The sequence below is a fragment of the Gallinula chloropus genome, assembly GCF_964237585.1.
Source record: "Gallinula chloropus genome assembly, chromosome: 8".
Taxonomy (NCBI): domain Eukaryota; kingdom Metazoa; phylum Chordata; class Aves; order Gruiformes; family Rallidae; genus Gallinula; species Gallinula chloropus.
In genome coordinates, this window is record NC_140093.1 from 15,711,569 (window position 1) to 15,726,958 (window position 15,390).

Genomic DNA, 15,390 nt, shown 5'->3' on the forward strand with positions numbered 1-15,390 from the left:
TGACCGCATCGCACCGCGTACCGCGGCGTGGGACGGCGGGATCCGCCACGACCCGCGCCAGAGATCAACGAGACGAAGCACTGCAGAGAACAGGGGGCGGGCAGTACTGATGTGCTGTATTTTAAGGTCCTTGCAATAACCGGCGGGATTTACATGCGTTCTGAAGCCAACAGAGTCCTTCACACCAAACAGTTGGTTTGTCCGGCCACAAACGTGGCCCGGGAAGCTGAAACATGCGACACACACCGACCCCAAAGTCATCACAAAGGCTGAAAGGCAAAGTACAGGTTACAAAACACTTCCATAGCCAGTCTCATGACTGTGGATAGCTTCGAGGGAGAGCGCTGGTCCTGAACCACACCCACCATGTGGGAGCAGCTCCGTTCCACACACCGAGTGTCCCGGAGAACAGAATTCTACTGGTGTACGTGACTGTGACAGTGAATCTCTCACTGAGATGAGCTGCTCATGCCACAGGGCTACTGACTGCTGAAACTGCTGCAGGGCCAGACCAGCTGCATTCACGTGCTCCTGGCTCACCTTGCCGCAGCAGTGTCAGAGCACTGACATTCCCCTTCACACAAATACACCAAGCTTCCCTTCCACAGAACACTGTGGTGCCCTTGTCATGACAGTCATTCCTTCCACCCTTTCATCTGCTGGACAGGCTCCACTCATTACCTGTTTTTCTACTACTTAATACCTGGTTTTTTTTAGCATGCTGATGGTGTGGAAGCCGATACCCTACTTGTATTCCCCCTAAGGTAAAGGGACACTGTCACTCCTGTACATTTCCACTTACTTTCTGGTAGACACTAAAAAGAAAATACTAACACCAGTCCCTTGTTTATAAAATCCAACCTCAGACAAATTTGACTATTTCCCAATTAGCCACTGCAGGTGCATGTTAGGAATGATCTGGCTTCCTAACACTCCTATGGTGGACTCCTCTTTCCCAGTTCAGACATAGTGACTCACAGCTAGGCATGAAGTTGCTTGGGAGCATTTCTCTACCACAGGGCTCTGCACTTTTACAAAAGCCACGTTTACCATGCAGAACATAATACTGGCCTATACGACCATGCACACTTCTTAAGCCCACTCAGTCATTTGGGGGGGGAGGTGGGTTATGTGGTTTCAGGGTTTTTTTAAATGCCTTTTTTTTTCCCCCCAAATTCTTGTTACTGTCCCTAGAACAGCTCACACTCCAGAGCTCAGCTGTGCTGTTGTCACCAAGAGCAGGGTTTAAGAGAATCAGCATGTGCCTCCCTTCCCCCCCCCCCAATTATATCCCCTATGAACAAAATTAACTTTCCATATATAAATTAGTTCTTATTAGTGCTTTGTTAGCTGTATGACTGCTAGCATTTTAAGCCAGCCAGGATGAACACGTTCAAAATAGGAAATTAGCAATTCTACTACAGACATTGCCATTCTCTGTAGGCCAGGCTGGCAGAGTCAGGACATCAGCAGGTTGCCTTTTCAATGACTACACAGAGGACTTAGCAGTAAATCAGGACTTCAAAATGACAAAAAGAGTCTTGCCTCCTACAAAGAAATACACACTAACTGGCCCACAGCAGACTTTCCAAAATACTTCTCTAGAACGCAAAACTTCATCAATTGACTATATTCAACCAATTTTTAATCCTCAGCTTTAGAAGTCAAATGCAAAGACCCCTGTATGCCTTGAGGTTGGTAACACCAAAACCTCACCAAGCAAGAAATGTTTTATACATTATCTCTATACAAAGCTTGCATTAGACGATCTTAACATTACAAATTTACAATCAATGCACAAAGAAATGTAAACTCCACCACTAATTCATGGGTAATTTCACCCTGGTAACTAGCACAACCTAAATGACCTCACACTTATTTATATCTGTCCAAATATCCTCTCAGAAAGACACAGAGTTACAAAATGCATTGTAAAAATTCACTTCTAGACTATAATGGCAGGACGGCACTATCTAATCTGAATGAAGGTATGAAATCGTTTGGAAGTGATTAGTTAATAAAATTTTGTACAGTAGCAGTGATTTTAGCCAGTATATACAAGTTAAAAATTTTATAAATATACAGAATAATAGAATTATAAACTAATAGAAGCTTGCTCTAGATGAGGTTGATGACATACATGATTTCAGTGAGAGCTGAATTCGGGATTTAGATATGAAAAATCAGACTCTGCACTCTCAGCTAGATTGCTTTGCAGGTTCCCCTACGCTTACTCCTTGAAAAATGACCCAAGCTACACACAAGCCATGTGTGTCTCCTTAGTGCCTTGTAACTGAAGGTAGATAAAGGAGACAAAAACCACGCGGGAAGCCTGTAGTGCATGTGTGGAAGACAGTTGGACAGTCCCACAGACAGGCACTGGAAATTAAAGACTGAACAAAGAAAGCGAGCAATGAGGTCAGATAGGTACCCCATCAAGAGCATGAGGTGGAAAATATAGGCTGGTATGTGAATTTGGAGACATCTGCACTTAGGAATTTTTGGAACACCTTTATCTCTGCAATTCACTGAACGTCAGCACACTGACCTGCTGCCACTGAGGGTAACACGAGCTGGATATGCAGAGATCAGTATGGCATCACCTAGCACGGGACTAGGCTTTCCCTTTGTCCCTTTCTGAACGAGATAGCCAGTCTTGTACACAGGACACGGATCGACCATCAGGACTGCTACCACAGTGTGCAACTACTCCCACTGTCCCTCCCCTCATTTGATCCACCAAACTGCGATTACTCCTACCAAAACCCCTAAGTAAGGAAATTTACAGCACCAAGTTGTTGCACATGCTCTGCTGATAGAAAGATGAATACATTAGAACTGTACAACTGCCGTTAAAATCATATTTAATATCAGATTGCAGTGACTGGAAACTAATTCCAGTTCTAACAAATTCATTACAGGGACAGAAAGTAATCAGGCTGTCTCATGTATCTGAAGGTGACTTAAAAGATCTTTTTCATTTCCAAACCTCATCAAACAATCGGTACATTTATGAGGCAAATCTGCTGAGTGCCTGAAATCCAAATGAGTTTTAAGGTCTTCAATCTGTCCCGTTGAATATTCACAGTATTGACACAGGTAAATCCCTTCAGATAAATGAGAGCTTAAATGCTTGCAATATTCCAACATACCTGAAAAGCCCTTCCCACAGTCATCACAAACATGAGGGAATATTTTGGTGTGTTCAATAGCTACGTGCCTGTTGACATTGGTGTGCAGCCTGCTCCTAAAGCCACACACCTGGCACACAAAGAAGTTTTTGCACTTGTCAAAACTGATTTTGTTGATGAGACTGTACTGCCCACGCTCCTTGTTGTGATAGCTGTCGCTCAGCTCGATCAGTCGGCAGGCGTGCTCGTTCACCACGTGGCTGTGCAGATCCTCTGGATCGTTGGTTTCGTGCTCGCAGAACTGACACAAGTACTGCTCGTCGCAGCTGTGCTCCTGGAAGTGCAGGTACAGCTCGCTGCTGGAGGAGAACTGCATGTCACACTGCTCACACCAGTAGAGGTGGTCATTGAAGTGAGTGTCTGCGATGTGCTGACTCAGATTCTCAAATATCACTGTTTTGTAATCGCAGTATTTGCAGATGTAGGGATCCTCCTCGTGCAGCTTTACGTGTTCGATGAGCTGCACTTTACTGGAGAAGCTTTCTTTACAAACTTTACAGACATGAGTGTCTGTGCACGTCTTGTGCTTTAGGATCATGTGCTGCTTTAAATCAGAAAAGTACTTGCTATTAAACTCACAGAGCTCACACTTGTATAAGCCACTGCTGTTAGCTCTTAGCAAGGGCCATTTCTGTTGAGCTGTGATATTCAAAGCCTGGTTCTTCTCAAAGATTTTACAAGTTTCCAGAGGGATTTCCTCTAAGTCCTCAGCTTCTAGCTTCTCAGGTGACACAGTCTGTGTTTCTATATCATGAACTTCTACAGCATTCACTTCTGTTGTAGAAATTTCTACAGTTTGAATATCTAGAGGCTTCTCTTCTTCAGTAGGACTGTCGCTGAATATCGGTGAATCACATAAGTCTCTGCACATCCCATTATTAGTACCTTTATCTGCAGGAGATTGATAATAAAAGCAAAAGGTTAAAAAGCCCTGCAAAACACCTGCATCCACATTTAACTTTTCAGTTAACTACAGCCACTGATAAATGCAGAAAGCAGTTATTTTTCCCCAGCCTATATTTTATGTTTAACTAACCAACAAAAAATGTAAATTACAAATCCTTCACTTCTTCTGTTAAGGCAAAAAAGTTAATTGGAAGGCAGCACCCAAGCTCTCCAACACTTCAGCTGTAGATACGCATTTACCTTTATCCTTCTTTTTAGGGTCTGTATAGTGCAACCCCATAACGTTTGAATGTGACCCACTCCAGTGAGAAGTCCCAGCATGCACTGGACTCCCATCATCATCTGTGTCCAAGCTCTGCACAGGACTGTGGAATCTACCTGCAAAGATAAAAGAGGGATTTTCCTGTCATCATTTGTCTATACCAGCATCATTGTGATTCTTTAACTATCGGTGTTATCTACTACTTATTTATTCAAATTTCATACATTTATATACTAATCCCTTCACTACCTACACTACAGAAAGTAACAATAAATACCTCAAATCATTTCCATACATAAGGCAGGCAACAAAAGGTAGCAACTTGGTCTAAGATTTCAACAAAACCCAGTAAATTGAGTATAGTGGAAAAAACTCCAAATCCTTAAATGAATCACATTTTAGAATACAGTACTTCGTAAGAATTCTGGAGCTTTTCTGCCTGATTTGAGTGAAAAGGAAAATTAATATAATAAAAATCTATCAGCATATTTTCTCTGTTAAACATGACATCCATTATTGGACACTGTATAAAGCCAAACTTGTTTTCTCTAAGTAGGGTCCAATGCAATCACTGGCAAATTCCATCTGAACTCTTAAGAATATTTACATCCCCTAGCTAATGGATATTTAGATAAGTAAGTCTGATCATCATTACAAGTGCTCTAAAACAAAAGGATCTTTTTGTCATCATCATTTCTACTTTGAAAAATGTTTTGATTACAATGATGAAATAACCTTCCACCAATCTAAAAACATAGCAAATCACAGGCTCAGAAGTTACCCGCTACGTATTTCACATTCTATTTACTTCTTTCTGTGAATAGGAGCATGACACACTTACTAAATAACTACTAATACCCCACAATATACTCTTACCTCTGTTTTCAGAAAACTTTATATCTGGCTGTTTCATAGAACAGACGCTATAGCAGTGGTCAGAAAATATCCCACTGTTGTCTATGTATTTGCTGGCACCTGAGGAATCTGAAATAAAAAGAGAAGTTTTTACACTAACACATTGGTGTAGTTACAGGTGTACTTCGCATTCACCAAAATTCTCCTCGCCAGCTGCATTTTTACTTAGCATGTTGTAAGAGTTCTGTGCTGGCCTGATAACACTCCTGTTGTGATTTACAACTTTCAGCTGCTCTCCGGATGTTTGGAGTATCAGATAAGAATTATTACCAAATTCTACTGCCACTGAAGGCAGTGACAGGAACACAGTTTGGTCAGTGCTGAACACTTCTGGACACCCACATCCCAACTTTTACAAATTTCCTCCCCTTGCACTAGTAGAAACATCTTTATTTTGTGGCTTGAGCAAGGTTCCCCGTTTCCAGGGCGTGCAGAGCTGTTCAGAAGCATTGACCCAAAGTGGCTTAACAGCAGAGCACGCACGGTGGGGGCTGCATCCATTCAGACCAAGATTTCTTACCCCACCATTTATATTACTGATTTCCCATGTATTAGCATGTGTGGCCCCTTCTCATAAAGTAATTACTCTGAGAAATGGATCAAGCTTACTAAAGAATACATAACAAGCTCTAGACTGACCTGAATATCGAGATGGATGTAGAGTCTTCCTTTTCCTCTTTTTAGGATGTTCATTCATTTTGAATAATCTAAATTAATTGTAAAGTGGAAGTATTAGATAATCAAGACTTGATTGATCTGGTTTATCTTTTATGACTTTACGAAACAATGCAAACATTTGAAAAGCAGAACATCAGATGTAAGAGAGCTTTTTCCCTACTGCCATTTCTTGCACTCTCCCCTCCTCCCCAGCCTATTTTGTCACAGTTAAGAATAACATTCTGCCTATACGACACACAAAATCCAGTTTCATATTCCTGCCCTGGAACAAAAGAAGGTTCACTGAACAGACAGAGCAGTCAGGACTCCAGATCCTCAGTGTAACCTTCAAGGCAGTTCTCTACCACTCCGTTGCCTTTTGTCAGAGACCAGACATTCTGAGACACAGTCCTTAATGATGAAAATACCAACAAAAGCCATGATCTCTTACCAGAAATCCTGGACTCGTCAGTACCAGCAAACAGAGCAGCTAAGAAGCTGATGGCTGCACAGTGTCCCAACGTAGTGAAAACATCAGCTGGAGCAGCTTTTCATCTGTGGACTGGCAGCATTTTCAAGTACTTTAAAACTAGAACACAAACAAAACAGAGTCAAACGTACAAATACTACAAAGAATGAAGTTATGGAAATCAAAACTAGAAAACAACACAAGAGTTGGTATTAACTTTGGTTTAGAGTATCAAAACTAATGAGGTAGATGCATCAGAGCATTCATTTTCCTTCTGACCCAGGCTAACTGGCTTTTGCAGCACTCGGCGGCTCCTGACAACAGAAAAACATCTGAAGGATACACAAAAACCACCTGAGCTATGTATGGGTCCAGAGTTCTGAAGAAGAAAGGGCTGCCGTGTCCTGATGTGGTTTACCGAGCTGTACAGTACTTTTGGGCCCAAGATCTCCTAAAGGCAATGCCACCCGCCCGAGCTGAAAGCACACAAAAAAAGACCCCATATCGCATAAATTTTATCTCTTATGGGATGAAATAATTTGTCTGAGTTACAATTTCATTTTTAAGGGGGCAATAACATGAAGAAACAGTTTAACGTTACAGCACAGGCTAGAGACATCTGATACCTTCATCGCTTTCCCTGATGCTGGGAAGAACCTCGGCACATCGCGACAGCGAGTTTTATCCCGGTTATCGCGGCTCACCCTCTTCCCCACGGCCCGGCCCACGGGAGCAAAGCCTGTTATTCTTCTCCCTTTCCCCGGCACATCCTTCCCTCCCCCGCTGTTTGCCGCCGCTATGGGAAAGGATGATAAAAGCCCTAAAACCCGATCTCCCGCAAAGATGCCCGGCGCCCCGCCGACCGGCTGCGGCAGCTGTAGAGGCCTGAGCCGAAGGCAACCTCCAGGAACCACGGGCGGGAACGCGGCAAACGCGCTGCTCCACCCCCTTCGCCCCGGAGGCGGCGGCGAGACGCGGGGCCGGGGGCAGGGGCGAGGCCGCGGCCGCGCTCCGGCGGCGGGTAAAGGGCCCAGCCCGGGGCCGCTACTGGGGAGCGCCGCAGGCCGGGCCCCGCCTCGGCGCGGCCAGACGCACGGCCCCGAGCGCGCCGCGGAGCGTGAGTCACTGCTCGCTGCCTGCGCGGAGGGCGAGGGATGGCGGGCGGGCGCCTGGCCTCAGGGCAGCGGGTGCGGGTCCGCGCTTCAAATGGCGCCGGGGCGAGGGGCACGATAAGGGCGGGTGCGGGGTGACGGTCAGGGGCGCGGGGGCCGCGTCCGGCCGGATAAAAGGCTGGAAGACGACGGACGGCAGCAAAGCCACGGAGCGGCCCGGTAAGGCGCCATCGGCCGCTGCCCCCGTGCCGCGGCGGCGGGACTCACCTTCCGCTCCGCGCCCAGCCACGGGCCGCGGCCGCCTCCGGACGCGGCGCTCCCTGCGGGGGAAGGGGCGGGGCGAGGCCAGCGGCCGACGACGACTTGGCGCCCCCTGGCGGCCGCGTCGGCACCTCCGGTCCGGTCCCCCCTGCCCGGCCCCTCCGGTCCGGTCCCCCCTGCCCGGCCCCCGCCCGAGCAAGCGCGGGAGGGAGACGCGGGGCGGGGGATCGGACACACAGGCCGCGCAGCACCATCCTCTCAGCTTCATTATCTTTCACTACCCTCAGCCCACCGCTGCTTACAGAGGCGCGGGCAGCGCGGACCCGCAGCGTAGAGGGTTACATGTAAAAGCAGCAGGTTTCCCCTTCTCCGTGACCTGAAGTTATAGTCATGCACGCCCTGGGCCCACTCCCTGCCACAGGAAAAAGCAGAAGATTCCAATCAGCATCTTTCTCACAATGAAAAGTGACTTATTTTGAAGCAAGAAGGGACACTGGTACAGGCAGGAGGATGACTTTTACCAAGCATCGCATGCATGGAGCTATTCTGCTCAGGTGTAGCCTGAAGTTGCCCAATTTTAATATCACTCTTCAATTTGAGGTAGCAGAGACTCCACAATGGCCCTGAGGATGTTGTTCCAGTGATCAGTAAAAAAACTATACCCTGGTTCTGGCCTCAGTTCGTTCATTAGATGACAGCTGAAACTGGACTGCCTCTGTTTATAAATCTTACCTTTAGCCTTTGTCCTGACAGTCTGAAATGTGTTAAAATTCCCATGAATTGCCTGTAGCCCCACAAACGGGCAGATGCCTGCATCATTCTCCCTCTAGTCACCAAAATGCTTACCATGTAAATACATATATATTAAAAAAAATACCCACTTTCCCAAGTTCCCAGCTGTGGGCAGTAACAAGAATGTTATTTGCCCAAGGAGAAAGGAAAAACCCCAAAACAAAACGAAGCAAAACACCAAAACCAACCTCTTCCTTTGAATTCAGTCCTGCTTGGTGAGACAGACTCAGGCAAAACAACGCACAGTACATATTCTGTGCCTTTTGATTGATTCCTTCTCCACACAAAGCGGCACAGCCCAACACCACCTATGTCAGATAAAAATAGGGCTTTGAGTGAGAGAAGCATCTGAGGAGGATCCCCTTTGAAGCCACAGATCCAGTTCAAAGTCACTGGCATCAAACAGCATCACTGATGCGTCAGAGAGAAAAGTTTGAGTCTCATTTTCTAAACCACCACATGCTTGGGATGCTCAGACAGCTCTGGGTCAGGTTTTAATCTCTCAGAACCCCTTCCAACTAGAAATACAGAAAAGCCTGTGTGCTACTCACCTTATGGTTGAAACAAACATCATCTATGTTGATCATTTCACTTAGTAGGGATGTATCCTTACTGGAATGAGATAAACTTTCTTCAGTGAAAGCAGCAAGTATAGTTCACAATAGCAACCTTTGCTGAAGACAGTTTCATCACTGTTTAAAGGACACAGAGGAGACTGTCTGGGGTATCCTGTCCAGCATCGGTTTTCTTGTTCTTTTTGTATAGATTTTGGATCAAGGCCTCCCAATGCAGGTTGGAAACCAGACCAATTTCTGAGCATAACAACATCAGGAGAGCTCATTGATATTCCCATGCTAAAGCAAACTGCCCACAGTGCGAGCAACTCTTCTGTTTCACCTGCATCATTTTGCAAGTTTTCCGTAGTTTTTTGATGCTTTAGGGATTGAAACCCAGAACTACCACAAATATCTCGCCTTGGGAGTGACAGTAAAGGCTAAAATTTGCATTTTAACAAAAATCCCATTTCCCTGAACCATCCTGTGCATTCACAACAAGGCAGTAACCAGTCATAACCATTTCAGATGTAACACGAAAAGGTGAAACTCGCCTTACGCTGGAGCTTCAAAGTAACTAAGGATAATGCCATCCACCTTTTATTACAGAGTTCAAATCCCACATGGACTGAGCACTTGCTGGAATGCAGCCCTTTTCAAAGCTGGGCAGCAGTGATCTGAAACAGTCGACCAGTATATATAAAGCTCACCAGGGACAAAGATGTGTAGAAGTGACCTGATTAAAAGCCCCAACAATTCCCTCATCCCTTGAAAAAAGGGAAATTCTCAGCAAGATTGCTCAAATCCTGCCCATAACAGTTTGTTAGCAATTGAAGTTCAAAGGAGACCAACGTGCCCACAGCAGCAATTCCCTTGCAGCCCCGTGCTCTTATACTTACCAGCAATTTCCCAAATACATTTCTCACTCTTTCAAAATTCATACTGGATACAAAAATACAACCTTTTTTAAAAAAAAAAAAAACCCACCAGTTTTGGTACTAAAAGCATGAAGAATTTTTAAAAGCCTAACAACAAAAAAAACACAGATTGATTTAGCTGGGGCTTTAAAACCATCCGTCTGAAACATTCCTACAACATCTGTTCTCTTATTGCAACTTTTACAGCCCACAGCTAAAATAAGTGACTTATATTGAGGAGCAACGTGTGCAAGAACATACACCACATACATCCAGGACTCCTCACCCATGAATAATACAAATTCTACTTCTGCATCTTTCCCCCCCCACTGGATTAGCTGACGTACAGAGTCATCCCCTCCCTCTCTTTGAGCCTTTTTCAAAAGCAGAACTGCAACACAAAGTCACCCCTCCAAGACTGAAGATTCCTTAAATCCTCACAAGTGTACCAACCATATTATTTTAATTTAGTTGTTAGTATATACATTAACACTCCAAAATGTGGTAAAAAACCAAACAAAAGTAGGGTTTTTTAATAAACAGCATGTGATACAGGCCGCGAAGATAAATAAAAAGCAGACTTTTTACAGTTTCCAATCAACATGAGCTACAATAAGTATCATAGGCCAAACTTTTGAGTAGCACAGCAGAAGGGGAAAAAAGGTGGTGGCTCTAGTTTGGTTTTTTTAAAAACATACCGCAAGACTATTCTCAGTATGACAACACATGCATCTTGCTGTATCTTAAATACTTTTTTTGGCCCATTATTACAAAAAGTGTCTTGCTTTCTAACTACTTTACCACAGGACCTTTATTACAGAATGACATACACATGGCAACAGCACCCCCCCAGCACACCCCCCCTCCCACCCCCGTAGTGGTTATTTCAAAGATAATTGTCTCATTTTAAAAAAAGGTATTTCAATCACTGGTGGGTGTTTAAACTCTCATTTTGATGCAGACACGTAACTGCTATTAGCTTCAACAAATTAACATAGAAGCCTCACCCTCCAGGGCTCTATTTATCCAAAATGCCAACAGGATGCGGGGCTGCCCAAGGAAGGGCGATGCCAACACATCAAGGGAGGTGAGCCTTCACCCTGCCCCTCTGCTCAGAGGCCACTCTGGGAGTGCTGGGTCCAGTGCTGGAGCTCCCAGTACAAGCCAGGCATGGACATACTGGAAAAAGTCCAGCAAAGTACCATGAAGATGAAGGGAGAGCAGGGGAGGATGAGAAACCTGGTGAAGAGAAAGCTCACTTGCCAGCTTATCAATGCATATAAATATTTGATGGAAAGGAATAAAGACAACAGGCAAGGCTTCTCAGTGCTGCCCACTGTATGGACATTAAGAAATGAAACAGAAATTTCATATGAACGTGAAGAAAGAGCTTTTACTGTGGACTTTATTGGACAGACTCTAAACCCAACTGGATGTCCTGGGCAAGCTGCTCTGGCTGACCCTGCTTTGAACAGGGCAGCTGGACTAGACCGTCTCCAGAGGTCTATGTCAACCTCATCAATTCTGTACTATTATCTGAAAGTTATTGTCATAGTGGTGCCAGTTGACAATACTTCCAAAATTTCAAGTCTGAGAACCCAGGACACCTGGATTACACCTACAGTCATAGATATTGAAGTCCTTTCCTTCATCAGGGAAGTGGATTTGATAGCACATGCAGATATTCACAGTTAAAACTTGCAGGGGTGTGCAGGGGCAAGGGGAAAGGATGATACTCCCAGGTGATGAATTACATATTTATCTCCAAGAGAAGATGAAGAATTGGGACCACAGCAGCTGTAAGACAAGAGAAGGGTTCATCTCTTCCTCTCTTCCTTTTCTTTCCCCTGCCTAAATTAAAGGGTAAGACAACATTGGATAGTCTGGGGTAGCTGATAATTCAGGATATAAACCACTATTAATAGAACCTGGAAATAGATTAAATGGGTAGTTAAACCAAAGCAGCACAGCAGATTGAGATTTCAGCTCTGAGTATCCATTGTTTGGCTCTCAAGGATTAACTGAACTGCAACAGAAATTAAATTCTTCGGAGAAACAGATTCTACTTGAATCGGGCTTTCTGTAACTTCAGCAATACAATTAAGTCAGGTTTCAGTGTGATGAATTATATTACTGGAACAGGTTCCTAACAAAACTGATGCAGTTACACTGAACCAAATGTTTCCTAAATCAGTGTAATAGCTACTGGAGAACTGACACCAGAATTGCAGAAAGAGTCAAGATAGAATAGTGTATTTTTTGCCTTCCTTATGCCAAAGGCATATTGCACCACATACAGAAGTGACAGTAAGGACACTTAAACTTAAGACACATTAATACAAACCAATGGGGATAGTAGCTTCAATTACAGGCAGGACACTTCTTCAGTTGGTGATCTCGCCCAAGATTTTACATTGTTCTTATGCTATGGGCACGTCTCTTTTTAGGGGAGAGGGCAAGGCAAGAGACAGGGACAGAGGGATCCACCGCTGGCTTTGAGTCAAGAGTACTAAGAGTAAGACTTCCTACTGTAAGAGTCTATCCCATAGAAGTTCAGAAGTCAAGAATACTGTACTGCAAAGTAACCATTTTTCCTGAGTGTGGGTTCAACAAGTCTTTCTACTACGACAGAAAAGGAAGGGGAAGCATTTAAGGAAGCAAGTAACAGGAATCCTGGAAACTTCAAGAATGAAAGTAATGAGATCAAGGTACTTATGAACTGGAGAACTGAAGCTTGTTAACAAAGTCTATTTCAAAGTAAAACCGACAGGTGTTTCATTGGGCTGCTAGTAAACATTGCTGTCATTATGAATAATCTGGGACCTTAATATACATAACAGTCTGATTTCATATGCTGTTGTGCATCCAGAGCCATTAAGTCAGTCAGCATAAAGTGAAATCAGAGTTTCTGACAGACCAGAGCACGTACGGGTTTGGTTAGTGTATTTAAATAGAGAACTTCTATATCCAGTTTCCAGTTGGCTTCTCTTCATTAACACAGATGTAAAAAATAGAAACAAAACCAAACCCTGAAACAGGCATCAACTGTAGGGGTAGTGAGCTGCACATCATTTTGGACAGATAGAGCCTTGCCTAAACAGACAGCTTTCAGCATAAAAAAAAAAAGATACAAATTCATTATTTGTATGAAATATGTATTGCAAAATTAAATTGGGATTCAACAACCTGCCACAACATCCACAGCTATATAGTATTTAAAATAAACCCAAGTGTGGTTTCTCCATTCAAGTAAAACTAAAACAAGAGAAAGAAGTTAAAAGAAAAAAATCTTAGAAGCAGCATGTTACAATTCTTGCTGTAATACCACACCATTTTCATTAACTTGAAGCATTTTCAAGATGTCAGAGACATCAACAAAATAGTAATTTCAAGTGGCTTTTCTGATATTGGGGTTTTTTTTTGAATGGGTCCAGCCCAGGTCTGCAACCTGTACAGACATGCAAAACAGGAGGAATTCACAACTATTATTAAGAACAGACGCTGAAACATGCCAGTTACAAAATGACAAAGCAGAGAAAATGCCTTCAAACTGTCAAACATGGGCTACTGACTCCAAAAGGCATTTAATATTTTACATAAAAAGGGAAGTGGGAAGAAAAACAAAAAACAACCCTCCAAACCACCAACAGCAGGGTCATCACATACAAAGTTCTCTACAAGCTTTGTAATTTCTATATTGCCCTTAATATGCAGGCTTCTATCTTTGCCACGAGATGCCAAACCACTAACAATTTTGGTTTTATTTAAATGCTTTTCTTTTTAATTTAAAAAAAAAAAAATTATACTGAAAGTCAGTTTCACCTATGAAAAAGCTACTAACACACCCTTTCAGAAAAGTGTGCATATGTGAGCCAGTACAGGTGTGTTTTCTGCTACCTTTAAAAAGAGATTCTTCGCTTTTGTAAAGAAAAACTCATCAACAGCAGCCTCTTCTGTCATTAGATCAAAGATTGTTTCACAGTTGAAAAGAGTTACTGTTTTTCAATTTGTGTTTCACTAACTCATGATTTCTTAATACTTTTTATTAAAACATAGGGCCCAATACTGGGCACCTTGCTATGGTAGTCCTACTACAAAGTTGTGCAGGAGCAAGGTGTTCAGATTCAATTCAAGCTCAAAATAAGCTACTTAGTGTTGTGTGCAACTAATTTGCAGAATAAAGGGAACACTTCCAAATCTCAATGAAGTGGGAATAGTTTAAAAGTAAAAATCCACATTCTAAGCAATGTGTAAAAGTCTAGAGCTCGGTTACAGGTGCTTTCACAGTCTGTAAGCAGATCTTAGCTCTGATACTGAACACAGATGACATTCTCTCATTTACACCACTGCAAGTAAACTGTACCTTCGCATCTTCAGTGAGGTTACATGAGCACAAAACTGGCATTAACAGGATAAGGTAATTAGGGTTGAATGCTTTGAAGCTCTAAAAAAGAACACTGGCAGAGTGTTTCCAAATGCCCATCCTGGTTATGGTAAGAACAACTGCTTAAAGCCCATGAGCTTCTCCTACTTTTTTTTTTTTAAAAGTTGAAAGGCTATAATTATCCCAAATCATATGATGTCTGTATCACTATGAAGTTTCTTTTCTTTTATTATTTTATGTTCATAACTTTGACAGCTTGTGCGCAGCATTAGTTGCAGTGACTTTTGGAAACAGAGCCTGATTCCTTATACCTTTGTGCAAAAAGGGTGCAGAACACCCTATGCTTGAACTGAAAGACATTTTATACTCATATCTACAGAAGCAAATGGCTAGGAAGGGGCAAAGTACAAAAGAAATCAGGCTCATAACATCCAATGAATTGGAGTCGATCTTTTCATCCAGGCTGGAAAAGGCTGACCATCTCTTAGCTAAATGAGGAAAAGCATTGTTTCAATACCAGATAAATAAGGATAACATAGCACCTAATGTGGCATTCGTGCAAGTTTCACTCAGTTAAGAGCTACAGCCAACAGGGTTTCAGATTTAGTGAACCAAATTTCAAGTGAAACCAAGCCCTGCTTTAAAAGAGCTAAACCATTAGAGTGTGTTGACTGCAAAGTAATATGTACAAGGGTGATTTTGCTCTAGGAAGTATGGCCAAGTGTAGCAGGATTTAAAATATTTGTATGAACAAAAGTGAATGTGTAACAGTCAATAAAAAGAGTAATGGGACTCTATTGGACTACTCCAAAACATCTAATAGAACTAAGGAAATAAAACTTCACATTCCTCATACTGTTCTCAGAACTTCTGTAGTTTTCACTAAAACAGATTTCCCTCTACAACATCAAGCATCCACACGTGCAGTCATCAACTGCAGGATCTTGACTATGAAAGTGTCTTGAAAGAC

General features: G+C 43.2%; 1 protein-coding gene across 1 annotated transcript; it reads right to left on the reverse strand.

Moving 5' to 3' along the window:
* Positions 1-2,853: 2,853 nt before the first annotated feature.
* ZNF639 (zinc finger protein 639) lies at positions 2,854-7,820 on the reverse strand. The gene is made up of 6 exons (XM_084267232.1): positions 7,780-7,820; positions 6,383-6,520; positions 5,914-5,981; positions 5,236-5,343; positions 4,338-4,475; positions 2,854-4,082 (listed from the first exon to the last, which is right to left on the reverse strand). The coding sequence occupies exons 3-6, from the start codon at positions 5,969-5,971 to the stop codon at positions 2,935-2,937; spliced, it is 1,452 nt and encodes a 483-aa protein (XP_084123358.1). The 5' UTR covers positions 5,972-5,981; positions 6,383-6,520; positions 7,780-7,820; the 3' UTR covers positions 2,854-2,934.
* Positions 7,821-15,390: the final 7,570 nt, after the last annotated feature.